This window comes from Hesperophylax consimilis, chromosome 24 (assembly GCF_061612785.1).
Source record: "Hesperophylax consimilis isolate HC1 chromosome 24, BYU_Hcon_1.0, whole genome shotgun sequence".
In the NCBI taxonomy this organism is placed as follows: domain Eukaryota; kingdom Metazoa; phylum Arthropoda; class Insecta; order Trichoptera; family Limnephilidae; genus Hesperophylax; species Hesperophylax consimilis.
Genome location: NC_142859.1, coordinates 25,132,535 through 25,147,591, shown reverse-complemented (window position 1 = coordinate 25,147,591; position 15,057 = coordinate 25,132,535). Strand labels below are relative to the sequence as shown.

The 15,057-nt window shown below is 32.8% G+C and overlaps 1 protein-coding gene across 1 annotated transcript in view; it reads right to left on the bottom strand.

The window, feature by feature from the left end:
• Window positions 1-15,057, bottom strand: part of Hr51 (photoreceptor-specific nuclear hormone receptor 51) — a 95,221-nt gene that overhangs the window by 68,660 nt on the left and 11,504 nt on the right. The window contains 2 exon segments of the mRNA XM_089646308.1: window positions 8,255-8,369; window positions 10,083-10,325. Of these exon segments, the coding sequence (XP_089502434.1) occupies window positions 8,255-8,369; window positions 10,083-10,325 (358 nt within the window).

Here is a 15,057-nt window from a genome sequence, read left to right as displayed (position 1 = left end):
TAAGCTATTTAAGATTTCACAAAATTAATCTTCCACACCTTAAATTTATTGCAAAATCAGACTTTATTTCATTGAATTCAGAAATGTGACATACTACCTTTTGATCTAAATCATTATTTACAAATATATACAGTTTCGACAGTTGTATTTAACTAACTAAATAAAGTCAATTAATAAATGTTTACGTTAAAAACGTATAACTTTCTAATATTCTGAAAATGAGACATAATTATCATTGTCAAAAAAAAATTTATAATGCAATGTCAAAATTTTGGCGAAAATACCCATTTTCACAATTTATTAGTGCACGTCTTGAATCTCCAATGATGGAATGAAAGGAACAACGAGAGTTCCAATCAAACCCAGATTTTTTTCTAGTTTTTCTTCACTTTGATTGAGCTCACGTTGTTCTGTTCATTGCATGAACCTTTGATCGATGCAATGAACGGGAATGCTACGGGAGTTCACATATAAAAAATCTAAGTTCGATTAAATTGCACATATTTTGTCTAAAAATGTTGTTTATGGTTGAAAATTTCCTTTGTGTATTTTTGCGGACAGTTTTAGGATTTTTTTGTAGATGAAAAAGGTAAGCGAGAGAAAGAATGGGGAGAAGTAATTCAATATTTGGAATGGTTCAATGATCCATTTGGTTTAGTGACAAAGATTTTTGGAAATAAATAAATGCCGACAATGCAGGATTCGTAAGATTGTCAACACCACATTAACATACAAGAAAAGAATTTGACAAGGTAGATTGAAGTTATTCAATGTTATTTTTATGATGATAAACTAATGTGTATAATACAAGGTTTTTATTTTAACATTAGTTTATCATTATAAAAAATAATAATATTTGACAAGTCAAAATATTTAACCAACAAATGTTTCGACGCCATCTAGTGGAAAATTTAGCACCAACAAAGCGTTTCCTACAAAAATAAAGTTGGTCGTTTACAAGTGAAAAAATATTATAAGCAGTAATTGTTGATTGAGGTACTAGTACCTACTTATTGAATTATTTGGCGTGTTTGAAATAATCAGACATAGCTCAGTGGTTCAGAGCACCTGCCCGGAAATCAGAAGGTACGTGTTCAATTCCCGTTGGCGGCATTTATTTTTACTCGGGAGATATTTTCAATTTGTATTGATATTTCAGGCGACTAATTATTTCTTATAATTATTTGATATTCAATGTTCGTCAACTAACAGTTTTGGCTGCCCATATAAAAGTTTGTATGTGTGAGTTAAAATCAATTATAATATCTTACATTGTAATAATTACAAGAAAATCAGACGTAAAATTATTAACTCAGATTTTGAAGTTACACTGACGAAGGAAACGGCTCGAGATGAAAGGCATTTTGACAAATACGCGGTTATGGAAATGGGTTGTAAAATCTATAAATATCTTTTTGTTATAATTATTAATTACTGTTAGGTTAATAATAGAGAATTAGATTATTTAAAAATACAGACAATAAATCCCCGAGGGGTGTGTTTTTATTAATAACCAAATGCGTTTTTTGTGCGATATCTCTCTGTTCTAGCCCAGAGCAATGATTTGCAGCTCTCAAATTCAGAAGAACAAGACATTATATTTTATTTAAAAAAATATATTTGTTTCACATTTAATCAGTGAGGATTTGACAAGCGATTTTTGTGTTTATTACCTATATTCGTGGAGGTATAAGGCGCAATAAGAATGCACAAATTTTTGGCTTATAGCTTCCTCATAAATCGAAGACGATAATTTCGATAATAATACGATTTAAAAAAACATACTTTACACATATTGTATATGCATACTGATTGCTTCAGATAATTCAAAAATAATGTATAATTATTCTAAAGCATGCTAGAAAACAACTTATCACGTTGTGCGTAATGATTTAACATTGCTCAGTGACCTGTTACCTCTTGATGACGTCTTACCATAATTTCGTTTAAGGCGATGCCATACGTAGTAATGCAAAATCATGTATTTGGTTTGAAATTTTGGTCGCCTAGAAATGTTTCAGATGCTTTAATTAAATACTGCGAGTAGAATACATCTTGGTCTTTGAAACAATCGAGTATTTTTTAGATATGTCTTTTTATAAGCCCAGAAAAAAATAATGTAAAGGCCTATGAAAACTGCTTAAAAGTTCAAAATCTCCTACTTACGAACCCATGTTCGGTTATGATTTTATTGTATAATGTGGCAAATTAAGTTATTTATAAAATGATCGGAAAAAAATTAAATATTTATGCTTGAACATCCACAAAATAAAATAAAAGGCACTTTTTGGCCATGTTTTTTTCTTGCATAAATCAAAACAGGCGGATGGTGTTAAGCGGGAATTTAAACCTTATCGCCATCTACGTAAGGATTGTTATTGATAGCGGCTCAATTTAAAATATTGCACGACGTAGTGCATCACCTTAAGCATTACTTGCTCAATGTGGTCGTGTAACTTTGTCTCTTTTTCGAAACTCACACAAACAGAATGGCGCGTTTAAATACCTTAAGTACCCTTTTTCTGTCAATTTAATACCATGAGTAAAAATTGACCTGTTCATTACAGCGTAGCATTTCAAATGAGTACATTTGAAGTCATAGTCATTTGTTGCGCATTGGTCATAATATTGATTCAACATTATGATTGTACTTGGAATCATCATAACCACACAAATAAATGTAAGTAAATGTAAAAATAAGACATTGACTTGTTCTTTTGTCACCTGACCGTCGTAAGTTCAACTGGTGTTAGACAGTCATCCTGTTTGAATGCACTTTGTTTGGTTTTTTGAACCCCGTCGTTCAGAATGTGGCTCAGGTAATGCGTGCATCTCACCACCGAGTAATTTATTGTTTCCATCAAGTACTTTGTCGGATCACACACTAACGCCATCTGTGTAAACAGGACGGGTATTGCCGTGTTCAAAGATCAATAATAATTATTCATCGTAACGTGTTTTTCACATGAAAATATATTTTTAGATAAATAACATATCACGAATAGAGGAATGATTTCTGTGACTAAGCAGTAATTAGTTATATTGATTTATGCCACCTACTCGGTTTCGCCCTTTCTATATTTCTTATATATTATAGGCGCAAAACCCAATAGAAAAACCGTGTGGAAATTGAATATTTAATAACAACAGTTGTAAAGTGTTTTAAATAACGGCCATTTACCCTTCACTAGTAGATTTTTATCTGTTATGTAAAATTTAAAACATGTTTATTAGCAAGCGAAATAGCGAAGATGTTTATGTCTAGGATATTGATACCAAGGAGATTGAAACCGACGGTATTTATGATGACGATATTGATACCGAGGATATTTATACCAAGGATATGTATTCGGAAGTAAAAACTAACTAACTAACTAACTAACCATCACGACGTTTCGACTCGGTCTTGGCACACACTCCTTGCCTCATTCACATTCATACATCGTCTCATAAATGCTCTTCCATTATTCTGACTCTTGACATGACCCGACTCTGGGATCCGATTCACTCGGTCATGCCATGTCTTCCCCGGGCGTCCCCGACTTCTGCTACCATTCACATTTACATCGTATATTCTCCTTACACTCCTTTCTTCGCTCATTCGCTATACATGCCCAAACCATCTAAGCGTCCCTTTCTTGATCTTACTCATTACACTTACATCAGCCTTGCAATATTTGCAGATCTCCACATTTATCACACGATTATACATGGTTTTACCACACATACGCCTCAGGGATCTCATTTATACAGCATTCAGTCTACTTTCATCTTTCTCTGCCAGTTCCATGCATCACTTCCGTAGATCAGGGTATGTACCAGCACTCCATTGTGGACTGCTAGCTTCGCTTATTTGGACAATTTTTTATTCGCGTCAACTGCGTTCAGTCCTCCATTAATGGAGTTAACCTGCTTTTACCCTTCTTTCAATAGAGAGTAAAAACTCTCAAAATGTTTGCTTCTAATCATTTACAACGACCAAGCCTTAGCCACGTTTTGATGCAACTCTTGGTAAATTAAGAATGCAATCAAAATGAATAAAGATGTAAAGCGATTCCTCAATTTCTCGCCCCGTTCTCTGGGTATTTTGACAGTTGGCCCGTGCACTTGATTTTCCGCGCCAAAAACTCGCCACAGATAAAATAACGCGATTAGCGACCGCTCAATGGAGGCAGCGGAACCACAAGCGGTGGCGGCCATTGGAGTATCATTGGGGGTATATTGTATCTTGTCAAATTAATTCCACATTACATTGTTCGCTGGTTATTGGATTGTAATCTGTCTTTGTTAATAGAACCGCGCTTTTTATCTAGTATTGCTTCATTTGACTGCAGTAAAATGTACTTGTTGGTTATAGATACCATCTGGCTTTTAAATGTAGAAATAAATTATTTAAACAAAACACAGATTAAATCGATATTTAAAATGGGTTTTAATATCATCGTATTTACCATCGAAAGTTTGACAATTATCTATCTATTTAAAACAAAAAAAACTGTTCATCAATTTTGTTGTTGTAAATACCTACTTTAAATTTGGGCTTGTTTGTTTTGCTTATACCTATATATATATTACTCTATGTTTTTGTTAATTTGTATATTTTCTTATTTTTTGTATTAGGAATTATGCATATTTAATATTTGTATTTTTTACAATAAATATACAATTTTTACATGTCATATAGTATTATAATGTAAAACAAAAAAATATCCTTTCCTCACCATAAAGAGAAAACGCTCTTGTGTTTGGTTAGGGAATTCTAGCTCACTTATACAAAATCATATAAGTAATTAATAAATTATTGTAAACAATAACAAAAGATAAGTCAGAAAAAACGCAACATTTATTAATAATATAACTACTCTTATAGTAGTTTAAGATAATATTTAAACATTAGCTAAAATTCATAAATATTTTCGATAATTTTTAAATTTAAGGGAAGGTTGTTAAAGTTAGTTATACCTAGATAGAAAAGTGATTTTTAGTGTGTTTGATATTAATTTTCACAATGCATTGCTGTTGCATTGTAATAAGAAACATTATTTATATAAATACATATATTTATTTATATTATTTTTTTATATATTACTCTTAAAATTGATCCACTTCATATGGTCTAATATAAAGTATGTTAAGAATTTAATTTTAACTTACGGTTTTAATACTTAACATATATTATTTTTACACTTTTTTTTGCATTTTCTTAATCTAGGTTTTTCAAGGATTTTTTCGGGTATTTTGTGGGTTAAAATTTCAACGGTGGTGCACACTTGCTCTTTGTACAGGGTCAACAGTTACGCATTATCTGCAGTATCAGCGGGCTCTGTACCCTCAGTACGCGGTTTCTGAGAGGCTAACTTGACTTTGGCTTCGACGGAGCCTCCGTTCCTGACCTGATCACTTAAAACTAAAAAAGGGACCGGTGTAAAAATCCATGGAGTCATGGGGTTAACCGCTTTACCACAAAGGTCATAATTTCTCCATGCAAAATAAGGGAAGTTATTATCCACACATTTGTAAATTCGATAAAGCTTAGCATTTTGGCAAGTTGTTAGCAGATCCCTTCTGTGGATATAGCGGAGTGGGCAAAGCAATTAGTTACCCTTTGCTGAGTTATATTGGACTACAGTATCAATAGAGAGTAGTTCAGAGTATAGGAAACATCATTCGGAGCTTTGTATATATCGAAGATTGAGCCGAGAACAGGACCGCAATAGCAATTTCAATTCAAAGGATCAAATAAACGTAAAACCTGCTTCATAATCATATTTATCTAATATGATTAATTATATTCAATAAACTCGTTTATCACAAGTTTTTCATATTTTATAATGTGTATAATTATATACTTGTAATTTTACGAATTTGTACCTATGTACCTACCTAAATATTTATGTATTATGTATATTATTGATTCCTATCAATATTTATTTGTCCAAATTGGCAACATTGTGTTTTTTATGTAACCTGGCTAAATTCAACTGGTACAAAATTCCTTTTAACGTTTCGTATTTTTGAATATTTTTAAGTAGGTTTAATTTTAAAAAGATATTTATTTTAAAATTGTAACTTATTGTAATCTTTATCACATAAACATAACATAAGAAGCAAAAAGTTTAATTATTATTTGTATAAAAAATATTCTCGTATGGAAAAATGTATACATTTATTTTCGTTTTTCTTCTTTAATGTATTCAATAATCAAATATAAAGTTTTATTTAATTATGAACAATTTATGCTGTCATTTATTATTATCACGTGTGATAATGCCTTTCGCATGATAATAACAGTTTGATAATGCATTAGCAAGGTGAAACAAAAATTACACGTCACAAGATGTTTATAAATAAACGATTTATTTTCTTAAATTTAATAATAAAATTATTGAATTTAAAATAAAACTAAAAGAGAAATGGAGTTCTACAAATTAAACTAGATAAAAATGAATATACGAATTAATTTTACCAATTTTCTCCTGATTCGTGCCAATGGGATTAGAACAACAAAGGCGGAATTAGGCTATTGACCGCCGGCTTTGCCAAGTCTAGCGCGAGAGCCACCCAACAACCAGCACACATATCAAATCATCTCACTCTCTGACCCGGCAAAGGCCGTCCCTTTCTTGCTCTCACCCATCATGTCACCACTTCACCACGCTCGCATCCAATCAAGATTAACTTGGTATATACAAGAAGGAATTTGTAGCGCTTGTTAAGGTGGTTTTGAAAATCCCCAATCAATACATTTATTTTGTACAATTCAACATAATCATAATTATTTATTATTGTCTGAGGGTAGTCTTGTTTTAACTCGAACCTTTTGCGTTTCGTCTGTCTGAAAATTTGTTTGTACGTTCAGTTTCTGTTTCAAGATGTACGCTATTTAAATGGTTCAGTAAAGATTCATTTTAAATATTATGGTACCTGCCAATTTTTTGAAATAGAATTTGAGAGTGACGATTATTTGGACAAATTGTATAGTATATCAATTTCAATATATAAGCATACCTTATTGAAGTTTTTTTCATCAGGTAGTGGAATATTTTAATAAAGGTATTTATTTAAGTATTATTATTTAATGAACGACTTCACACCATGGGAAATCATTACTTGGGTGATATTGACATATTCAATATCAACTTGGCAAGTTTTGTGGATCATTAAAAACATTTATTTCCACAATACTCCTAAACACATCATGTAAACCTACAAATAGCTGTAATTTTCTGTTTCTGTTTCTTGTGTTTGTATGACTCGTTGCATAGCTTTTATCAAATGTAATTTTATTCTTATTTTTTATGTTTCAAAGTATCTGTCAAATTAAAATTATACTACCAACCATGTAAAAGCCCTCTGGGCGTTAAATAAATAAAATAAATTTGACTAACACATAATAATTTTGTCGACAAAGAAAAAATAAATATTTTGATTTTTTTATGTTTTGTGGCTGCATGCTGTGTGGATCAAGTTCATTGATTTTTCTTTCTATTTATTTTTGTGCAATTCTTTTAAATAGTCGTTTTCTGCACTATTTGCGTGTACAATTTCGTCAATATTTTTTATATACATATATGTATGTAAAAGCCCCAATAGGCGTGAAATAAAGTAAAAATAAAGGGGTTAAATAGGTAATTAACCCCATTTATATTTCTTGATTTCGTTGTCCGAAGTTCAGAGAGTAAAAATAAATAAATGGAATATTTCGAAAACTGAGAATCGTTTTTAAAAGGCGATAAAATACTCATTCAATTTTATTATTGAAAATCAAAACAAACATAAAAAAAGGTTTAAATGCCTTCCTGAAAAAAGTATGAAAATATAATTCACATTGATATGGAGAAGTTTCGTTGGACAGATTGTTTAATTCCTTATTTGAAATATTAAAAAAAAAATGTAACATAAAGTATATGGTTTCTAATAAAGTAAGTAGGTAAATAAGTATATATTTTAAATAAAATATAATAAGAAATATGTTTTTTTTGGACGCGAGGTCTACCGTTAACAGAAATACTAGTCAAAGCATAGGTAATTGTTTGGGCGTGAGGTTTAACGTTAACAGAACTACTAGTTAAAGCATAGGTAATTGTTTGGGCGTGAGGTTTACCGTTGACAGAACTACTAGTTAAAGCATAGGTAATTGTTTGGGCGTGAGGTTTACCGATGACAGAACTACTAGTTAAAGCATAGGTAATTGTTTGGGCGTGAGGTTTACCGTTCACAGAACTACTAGTTAAAGCATAGATCATTTTCTTACCTGTAGATGAGTTTTCTCCTTACGGATCTCTTGAAGAAGCCGCTGCAACCATTGCAGGCCAAAATGCCGTAATGCTTCCCGGAGCTGGTATCGCCGCAGACCACGCACACCAGACCTGAGCAGTTGAAAAACAGGCCTAAACGATATTATTTTTGCATTACCTCTCCCCAGCGGAAAGGTGAAAATTAGACTGTCAATGTAACTGACCTTCTACAACATAATATTTTATAAGGCCTGTTTTCTTTTTTGATCATATTCGATTTCTTCTAAAAGGGTAAATGTCAGTCAAATTCTGAAAGTGTTTTAGTTTTTTATTATTATGACAGTGTTTCGACGTTCAAAGCCATTTTAAAATTGTGGTAAGGCCACGTTGAGACTACTTATTTATATTATTCTATTTACCCCCGCCCAATTTCAATATCACTGAAAACTAATCATATAAACAACGTGGCTTAACTACAGCTTAAAAATGGCCAAGAATAATACAAAATTAGAATTGTGTACTCGCTAGAGTAATTAGAATACTCGCATAACATTATTAAATTTCAAAAAAAATTAATTGATTTGTACGAATTAAACACAAAAACAATTAAAAATATTATTGTGCGTTTTCGTCTTAAAATTGTTTTTTTTACGAAATCAAAATCGCTTTTGGATTTCCCGAAAAAATATTTTGATTTTTAGGGGCTAATGTTGCCTTTCTTAAAATTGAAAAGTGCTAAAAGAAGCAAATTTCATATACACCTCGTGAAATTTGAATAACTGACATTGGCCTTTTCAAAAGATATAATATAGATACATGATGCTTAAATATATTGTTTTTATAGCTGGCTTGGGTTCGAAAAGCATTGTAAGTTTGGGTGGTATCTCGTTAGGTTTTTCATCATTGAGGCTGTTGTGTGTAGGATCTCTTTCAGGAGAGGAAGGAGTGAACGTGGGTCTGGAAGAGACCCATGTTGTAGGAGGGAGGAAACACAGAAGAAAAAATGTTGATTAGATATTTTTATGTTATCAATGAGGCAAGGAGATTTTGCTAAATATCTAAGTATTAACACGAACTTTAATTTTTAACAAGTGTCGCACCCATAACATTAAACTTCAGAGGGAAATAATAACACAACATTTTGTGTGGACTTAATACAGGGCCGGCCCTATGCAGGCGTAATAGGAGCAGTCCGCTCCGGGCGCCTAATTGTCAAGGCGCTGATAATACCTAACACCTAACAGTCGCCCTTGAGAGTATTTTTCATAAGAACGGCGCTACACAAAAATAAAAAATCATACGGATATTATTGATCACAGGTTTTGGACAAGGGGCGCCAAAATATTGCTCGCGTAAGGGGTAGTTTGGCTCAGGGCCGGCCCTGGCTTAATACATAATACTTAACTGACTGAATAACATAAAGCGATGGTCACACAAATGCTTTGTTGAAGAAAAAATCAACTTAGATCTTCCAAAAAAATTTTTAAATTTTAAATATAAATATAGTATAAAGAATGGTAGAAGAAGCCAAGGACGCTTGAGGAAGACATAATCAACTAATTGTGTGTCCTCCCTGCTATAAAATGAATCTCTTCAACACCCTTGTTTACTCCACTCTACACTCAACAACATCCCCAAAGATGAGATAGGCGTATGGAAATTATTTTCTTCAGGGCCTTCTGTGGGAGTTAATGTAAATATTAAAAAAAAACTTGATTCGGACAATAACAGAAGGGTATGCGTCAGACGGTGTATGAATGTGATTGAAGCAAAGAGTGTGTACGAAGACCAAGCTGTTTGTTACTTAATTAGTTGATATAAAGATTAATGTTATAATAATCTTACCCAACGCATTAGACTTCTTCCCCGAGCTCTCGTGGTGCACCCTCCAATGGGCGGGCGATCTGACCGCCCTGACCAGCTGGCCATCCATGCCCATGGACCCCATGGACCCCATCCCACCCATCGCCCCCATGGGCGGGAGTCCCATGGCGCCCATAGGCGGGACCATGGACCCCAGCCCGCACATGCCCATGGAGGGCGGGGAACCGGCTGAGTAACAGTCGTCGCGGGGGGAACTGTGACCGTCTGAAAAAAAGCAATTAATATTAATAGTGGCACAAAAGACAATGCGAGGTTATCTCTTACATCAAAATTTACAATATTTACAAACGTATCTTATTAATTAGAGCATGGTGATCACCGAACTTTTTTAATTTTTGGAAAATACCAAAAATAGTAGCCATCAAAATGTTGATATTTGCGGGCAGGCACTGTAGCCCTACATCGAAATTATGAAATAATGTACTTCGAGTGATGTCACGTGACACATTGCATACTTACCAAATCTTCATAAGGAAAGCTATCGAAAACATTGATTTTGACTTTAAACAAGGTTATACATATCAAAGTGAATAACAGTGTAAAGCTCTTATTCTCTTCTATTAGGTATATTTTGACAGTACCCAACTACTTATTTAAACCCACTTGGTCACAAATATGCATTTTTTTATGTTACTAATCATAAGTCTTAGTTGTAAATCGCTAATTATAAATCTTAGTTCTAGGTCACTAGTAATAAATCTTAGCTGTAAGTTATTAGTTGTAAGAATAGTAAGTGATAAGTTATAGGTTAGTATGTATTGAGATATAGAGTTTAACTCCAGAATCTTGAATTGGTATCTCTCCCAACCGTATTATGTCTCCACCGCAGGTAAATTACAGAGATTTACTAAGAAAGAGACATTTAAAGTAAGTCAATAATTAAGTAAATCGAATTGAATCGAATCATAATAATTAGATATTCAAAAATACAAAGCAAGAAAATCCAATGCGTTTAAATGTAGTATCAAAATCCCAACCCCTAAAAGGTTAAAGTTATCCTTTATAATATTATGATCAATTCACCCCGACGACATAAGGCACGAATCCACGCTCGTTTCGTCATTTGGCCATAATGGCTCCTATTTATTCCGGACACCGGCCACTTGATCCAAATTGCAAATTAATTTATCCCCACGGTAAAGAATTTGCGCCCCTTGGCCCCGGTACCGGGCAGAGCCGGGTAGGTCGGGTAAGGGTAGGTTTGAAGGGAAGGTTCTTACAAAAGGGGCTTATGGGCTAGGGGTTGTGAGAATAGCGCGCTGGGCTTTCGTTAAACAACCCTTCAAAACGGCAACCTGCTAAATGTGTCCAAATCAAATGCGGCGGAGATTTTTATCGATAAATTTCATGTGAGATTCGTCATAGGATAGATAAATGGGTATGTTGTAAAACTCATTTGATGTGTTTGTAAGAGCGATCATTTTTTAGTGTAGCAAAAATCTAGCACGGATATGTGTTACTTTATTTATTTGTGTTTCAAACCATAAAATATGGGAAGTTAAATAAATCTATTTTTACGATTTTATAGGCAAGTTTGGCTAATATTTGTGACTTAACGGTAATTATTAAGAAAATAATATAACTTTTTCCCTATGTAAATATGATGACATATACAAAAAAAATATTAATCATTAATAATAACTATTTTAATGGGTGATTTAATTTTCAAACTACAGATTTACGTTGTAACATAAATTTAGTATTTGGCCTCAAATTCAAATTTAAGTTTTGTATGAAGAAGGCCGCGCAGCCGTTCCTCTTAAGGTCATTTCATAAAAAATCCAGTATTTTAAAATTAATATCAACTCTATTATTGCCACTGGTAAATACTCGTAATACTAATTAATAATTATGAAGAATAAGATAGCGAATTAAATGTCTATTGTTTATAATATAGTGTCCTCTCTAAGTCATATCAATAACAGTCCTTTCTTGTTATTCTTAAAAAATCTTTATTATCTCGTCTCCACAGATTGTGATTTATCACTATAATTAATTTTACACAACTGATTTGGATTTTTCAACGATGCTTTGTAAAAACTAAACATTTCAGTTCCAGTTTTAGTTCAGTGCCGAAAACCCAGGCGTTTCAGTGCCGGAACCCGGCGTTTATTTAATTGTGATTTTTTATCAAATGGTTTAATTAAATTTATTACTACGATTTTATTATTTCAGTGTGTACCCGTTTGAAGCAGTAGACTTAAAATTAGTTAACTTAAAATTTTAAACTTAAAATTAAAAATAGTGGACAGGATAGACATCTCTGGTCAGTTATTATATAGATTTAGCTCTGCAGGTGGGTGACAATGAAATTAAGTTGCCTGTGCATTAAGCAGCTGGGTTCATCTGAATTATATTGTTTTACAAAAGAGGGCACCACTATTCCTGTTTGGTCGATTTAAGACTAAAAGATTTAAATATTTTTGTCACAAGAAAGTAACAGTACTTTTTGAATTACAATGTGTTAATTCAATTTATTCTAAATTCTACCTTCTTGAGAGCTTGTCGTGACAGATCATTATTTCATGGTGCGAATGCAAGTTTTATTGGGCTGATTGCCTTCCGCTGCCGAATTTGGAGATTAAGGAATTGCTGCCAATCTCAATGCGAGTGATATATTCGGTGAATTCTCTGTTTTATGCATATATTTGGTGGCTGGATGATAATTTGTTACGCTGCCTGCAGAGTGAATTTTGTAACTAACCTTTTTTTTCATAGGGAATTAATTATTCCCTGATGGTCTGTGTGGCTTACAATCCAGATTATCGCTACCATTACTAAACATAGAAAATATATCTTTATGGTCAGGAACAGCTAGCAACTGTGCATATTAGTTTTAGAAATGTAGGTATATATATTTTCTTCGTAAACCACTGTGGTTCCTCTGTAAACACTTCTTCTTCCTACTCCAACACTGAATTACTCTCATTAGTACATCAATATAAGTACTATTAATGGTATACAACTGCTGATCTTATAAAAATCGCGTATGCGCCCTACTGTTGAATTTGGCAGCCACCTCTGGTCTGGAGCCCCAAAATCCCTTAAAAAAACCCTTGACTCTGTGCATAAACGGGCGGTCCGTTGCATTTGCAATTCGTTGTAATTGCAATCTTTAGAGCACAGACGTCAGTTAGACATGCTGTTCTTATTCCACCGCTATTAAAATAGAAGATAATCCGAGTAATTAGCGTCATTGATCCCTTCGGCACCGGTACATAGTCAGGAAACACGCCAAACGCGCTCCTTACATGTGTACACAGTTGATATTTGTCACATTATAACGGATCGCTTCTATGACTCGTTCTTGAGTTCAACAGCTCGGCTGTGGAATGCTCTCCTCCTTTCTCTCTTGAAAAAGGCCCTCAATATAAAATCCCCAAAGATGATATAGGCCCCGAGGGAAAAGATTTTCCTCTGGTTCTCCTGTGTGGAGTTAATGTAAAATATATAAATGTATATTTGTTGTTAAATAAAAGAACATAGAAGATATTAGTTTCAATGAAATTAAATTTGATAGAATTTTATCATTCATCGTCATTCTAATCCCACCTCCCCTCCTACTTTGAAGGGTAGGTACCGCTCAATACCGGGAAGGTACTTGCCTAACAAAATCATCAAGTAACTACCAACAAGTCTGACGCCTTCATTTGATTACCACTGATTCTATTTGCCTAAAGTCATTTAGTTGCCGCTGTCAGGAAAATGGGACAAAGAGGCCCGGAACAGAAATAATATACAGGGTGTTTATTTAAAATACCAACAACGAATAATATTTAGAGTAGAAGTTTTTTAGATTCTAAGCTAACAAATTAATCAGGGAATGAGTTTTTTAGCGACAAAATCTGGTATTAATTTATTTTATCTTAATACAAAGGTCGCTAATTTGACACTTAGGACGGGTTGTTTCGAAGAATTTGAAGAAGAGTTATTTTTAAAGTTCTGTTAAAGATTTTTCAAGTTCTGTTATTATTTCAGTTCTGTCAAGCAATTAGCCTAAAATGATATAATAACAGAACTTGTATACAACTTACACGTAACGTAATTTGATGAATTGTTCAAATTCTGTGAAACAAGCCACCCTTAGTTTAAATAAGCATATTATAAGTGAAATAGCATTTTAATATGTGGGTTATTTCACAATCAAGTGTCGTTTTGGCAAGATATCACCATTCAGAAATCAACACAGAGAAAAATGAATATTGCTAATTTTAATGTCTTCAAATCAATTGCTCTCCGATTAAAAACGGGATTGCTCATTCGTCGGGAGGTGATTCTATGTGAGATCCTTGATGAATGGGATAGTTTAGAAAAACAAAAAAATTACATATATATCAAAATTGTTTGGTAATCGTCGACTCTTGCACTATAGTAAAATAAAACATTTGATTTTAGCACAAAAAAAATTTTTTTTAGCTCCATTAAGTTTGTCATAGTCAATGAGAATTACTCATTAAATGGATCAGAAAAAATAGTAAATGGGAATAACACTAAAGGAGTATAAATTTGAATACAATACCCAAATTCTAACAGCATTATTAAAGAAAAACCACTTTACAATCGTTAAGACGATGCCATACGTAATAATGCAAAATCGTGTTTTTTTGGTTTGAAAATTTGGTCGCCTAGAAATGTTTCAGATGCTTTGATTAAATACTGCGAGTTGAATACATCTTGGCCTTTAAAATAATTGAGTATTTTTTAGATAAGTCTTTTTATAAGCCCAGAAAAAAATAATGTATAAGGCCTATGAAAATTGCTTTAAAGTTCAAAATCTCCTTCTTACGAACCCATTTTCGGTTATAATTTTATTGTATAATGTGGCAAATTAATTTATTTATAAAATGATCGAAAAAAAAAAAAATTTATTCCTGAACATCCACAAAATAAAATGAAAGGCACTTTTTGGCCAAGTTTTTTTCTTGAATAAATCAAA